Below are 4036 nucleotides of genomic sequence, written 5' to 3'. Positions count from 1 at the left end.
AAAAATGATTTATGTATAAATTAAAAGTGAAAGGCGATTTTTGTGTGGTTACTCTATAAGGTGGCTTCTGGTTTAAAAAAAAAACAATTCAAAACAGTGACACTAGTACAGGGAGTGAGAGTGCAATTAACCCTACAACTTTTTTGGCAGGGTTTTACCAGCACATGACATGCATCTCAATCTCCCCGCCTGCATGATTTCTATAGAGGATGCCCTATGCTTCTCCAAATCTGCCTATATATAGTAATGTAGTGTTGGAGCATTTATGCATGAGCAAATCTTTATATCATATATATCACCTCCATCATGGAACTCTTCCTCTACTCCCTCCTCTTCATCGCCACCTTCCTCGCTCCAGCGCAACTCGCGGCTCCTGCGCCTCCGCTCAAAAGCCCTAGACCGCCTGAAGCTCGCCACGGGGCGGCCTCACGGAAACTCCGGCGCGTGCCATGCGGCAGCCTCCACGCACGCGTCCATGCGGAGCCGAGCTGGCGGCGCACGCACCGCCTGTGGGTCGCGCTGCTCAAAATCGCACGGCGCCGTACATGCATGGCGCTCCAGCTGCGGTCAGATCCCGGCGGCGGTTGTCGTCACCTGCCGGCTCCCCCCCGCGCCCGCTGGCGGCCACGTTGCGCGAGAGAGTTCATTCAGATATCACGATATTAGCTATCGGCGTCGAGGCGCTGAGAATATCGCGGCCGCCAATGTTATTCTTTATGGTCCCATTGACATGCTCTTTGCTCCGTTTGGCGAGTACTATAAGAAGGTTTAATTAATTAGATGTAGACTTAATTAATTATCTTCAAAATAAATTAAAGGTTACTAATTAAAATATAAATTAATGCCAGCCCCCTACGATCAGTCCAAACAAGAGGAATTTTTCAAAACGGCCCCAAAAAGTTTTTTATTTTTCAAAATCGACCTGTTTTTTTTATTTATCAAAATCGACCCACTTTTTACCACGTGGGCTTAATGACGTTCCTAAACAGTCAGGGTTGCCAACCCCGACTGTTTAGGACATGAAAATTTCGGGTTTAAAGGTTCTAATTAGGTTTTAACACCCTCCTAAACAGTCGGGGTTGCCAACCCCGACTATTTAGGAACGTCATTAAGCCCACGTGGTAAAAAGTGGGTCGATTTTGATAAATAAAAAAAATCGGGTCGATTTTAAAAAATAAAAATCTTTTTAGACCAGGGCTGTTTTGAAAATTTGTTCGTCCAAACAATTAGCGTACCTAATAATAGCGTAATCTCTTTTCTATCATACCATCAATTTGAAAATGAAAAAAATAAAAAAGATTTTGAGATTACGGTGTGAGGAAGAAAACTGAAAGAAAATTTTTCCTGTTATCTTTTTTTTTCATCGTCGTTTCTCTCATTATATGAAGTTTAGACAGCTTTTCGCTGCGTTGAAAAAAAATTAAATTCTGTTTGTGGATGTATGTCTAGGATGTTTGTTCCCTATTTCTGCGGACAAAACATCCGCAGAAGAAAAAAATTCCGTCTAAGATGCCATGATCATGGATGGATTTCTTTCAGTCTAGAATACTCCATCTGCATGTGATGCTTGATCAAGTTTCTACTAGTACACAACATTGTGCCCATAATAATTTTATTTAGTAGATTGACAAAGGTAATGATTGTTACAATTTTCAACAGGTTCGTCGACTATTCGTGATGGAGCTCATGAGCCCTAAGCGCGTGCAGTCATACCAATCAGCCCGAGAGATCGAAACAGTCGACTTACTGAACATCGTTGAAAACCATCGCCTTGCATCGACACCCGTGAATTTCTCCGAATTATTCCACATTTACACGAACAATCTAATCGCAAGGGTAGCCTTCGGCAAGCGAAGCAAACACGGTAAAGATTTCCTCGACGCATTCAAAGAAAGTTTGCAGCTAGCGAGCGGTTTCAACGCTGTAGATCTTTTCCCGTCGATGGCGGGGTTTATCGGCTTGGTGACCGGGATGACGACGAAGATCGATAGGTGCCATAAGAAGGTGGATGGGATTCTGCAGGGGGTGATCGATGATCGGAGAGAACAAATAGCGAAGGAGGCGGAGGACGTCGACGGAGGAGGCAGACGAGGAGAGAGCGAGGTGGAGAACATATTAGATGTTTTGTGCAAGATAAGGGATGAGGGTGGGTATGATCTGGAGCTTGATCATACTAGCATGAAGGCAGTGCTTTTCGTAAGTAGTTTTTCTTGCTTCAGCACTTGAATGTTTTTTTTTCTCTCCTTGTTTCACAATATTAATTGTGATAGCAGAGTTGGCCTTGTTGATCATTGAAGTCACACTGGGGTATTTTTGTCACTAGCAGTCAAGTGCAATGCACTTTTCATAACATGCTACTGACCCATCTTATAACTTAAAAAAAAAAAATCTAAACTAGCTAATTTATTTTTCCGACAGGACATATTCGCCGGAGGCAGCGGAACCTCAGCCTCCGCCATGACATGGACCATGTCCGAGCTCATCTGCAACCCCGCCGCCATGAAGAAAGCCCAAGACGAGGTGCGGCAAGTCGTCGGAAACAGCCCAAAAATAACCGAAGCCCACATCAAACAGTTCCACTACCTCAAGCTAGTCATCAAAGAGTCCCTAAGGCTCCACCCTCCTGCCCCTCTCCTAGTCCCTCGCCTCACCACCGACGCCTTCAAAATCCACAACTACGACATCCCCCTCAAAACCCTGGTTGTCTTCAACGCCTACGCGATGGCGAGGGACCCGGAGTTCTGGCCCGAGCCCGAGGTTTTCAAGCCCGAGAGGTTTGAGGAGAGTTCGGTGGATTTCAAGGGGACTAATTACGAGTTTATACCGTTTGGCGCGGGGAGAAGGCTTTGTCCTGGGATTATGTTTGGACTGGTTGGCATGGAGATCGCACTCGCGAACTTGTTGTGCTATTTCGATTGGAGGATGCCGGAGGGGATGGCGAAGCTGGATATGAGCGAGATCAGCGGGTTGGGTGCACGTCGCAAGTATGATTTGTGCTTGTGCCCTGTGCCTTTTGCGCCGTTGCCTGTGGATGTCTACTGATTGTCGTAGGTGCGCAAAGTTTGTAGTGTTCTCGTTTATGTGTCTCTGCATGCGAGCTGTAGCGCAATTTGTAAAGTCTCTTGAGCTACTCAGGAGCTTGGTTGTTGAAAATCTGTATGGGTATCTATGACCTGTTTTTTATGCCTAAAAGAATAATTGCGTGTGGATCAAGTGTGGTGTGGTACAATGTGTGCATCAATATATGAGGACTTCACGGTGTATTCGGAGTGCAAAACGTGTTGAAATCGTGTAATTTCGACTTCTGATTTTGGAATGCTTCTCAATTTGAACCGACGCTACCTCCGCTACTTGTGAAAACGGCGAAGGAATTGAGGAAGGAATTGAGAAAAACGTGTAGAATAAGCAAAATAGGCTCCACCACACCCTGGTGTGATGTCTGCCATGGGTGTGGCAGAATCTGCCCTGTCTGTAATGAGTGTGGTGTCTGCCACACCCTGGTGTGGCAGAATCTGTCATGTTTGTCATGGGTATGGTGTGTGCCACACCAGGGTATGACAGACTCGTTTTTAGAATCCCAATCAGTTTGGGATTGTGTTTTGTTATAAATAGAGACATGTTTTTTAGGGTTTCTTTAGCTTTGTTTAGGCTTTGATTAAGCATTGATTGGGGGATATTTGGAGCACAAAAAGAGGTATTTTTTTTGAGCTTTTGGTTAGGGTTTTGTTTGTAGAGATTTAGAGTTTTTGTTGGTGAGATTAGTTTGTTCCTTCGAGTGATTTGTAATCTCAATTTGTACTCTTCTTCTCTATTAGTGAAAACCTCATCCCCTTCTTGCCCCGTGGACGTAGGCCACTTGCCGAACCACGTTAAAATTGATGTTTTGTTTGTGCATTGATATTTAGTTCGTTTGGCTCTCTTGGATTGGTGTTTGGTTTGGTTCCTCGACATAGCTTTTGGCACAATAATTTTGTATCAGAGCTCGGGCTACGTTTGGGCTATTTGGAGGAGTAGATCGATTTGGGAAGCTCGTCTA

At 44.7% G+C, this 4036-nt stretch overlaps 1 protein-coding gene across 1 annotated transcript; it reads left to right on the top strand.

The window, feature by feature from the left end:
* LOC109841632 (premnaspirodiene oxygenase-like) lies at window positions 476–3213 on the top strand. The gene is made up of 3 exons (XM_020410587.1): window positions 476–766; window positions 1660–2196; window positions 2419–3213. Exons 1-3 carry the CDS (start codon window positions 476–478, stop codon window positions 3040–3042), a joined length of 1452 nt encoding a protein of 483 aa, XP_020266176.1. The 3' UTR covers window positions 3043–3213.

This window comes from Asparagus officinalis, chromosome 1 (assembly GCF_001876935.1).
Source record: "Asparagus officinalis chromosome 1, Aspof.V1, whole genome shotgun sequence".
NCBI lineage: Eukaryota > Viridiplantae > Streptophyta > Magnoliopsida > Asparagales > Asparagaceae > Asparagus > Asparagus officinalis.
The sequence above is the reverse complement of the archived record's forward strand: the minus strand, read 5'-3'. Positions and strand labels throughout refer to the sequence as shown.

Bases quoted from the DNA above. Each gene is read 5' to 3' on its own strand.
- LOC109841632 (XM_020410587.1), top strand. From the start codon at position 476: ATGCGGAGCCGAGCTGGCGGCGCACGCACCGCCTGTGGGTCGCGCTGC. The intron at 767-1,659 runs GTTTAATTAATT...AATTTTCAACAG, and splicing joins TTGGCGAGTACTATAAGAAG to GTTCGTCGACTATTCGTGAT. The intron at 2,197-2,418 runs GTAAGTAGTTTT...TTTTTCCGACAG, and splicing joins GCATGAAGGCAGTGCTTTTC to GACATATTCGCCGGAGGCAG.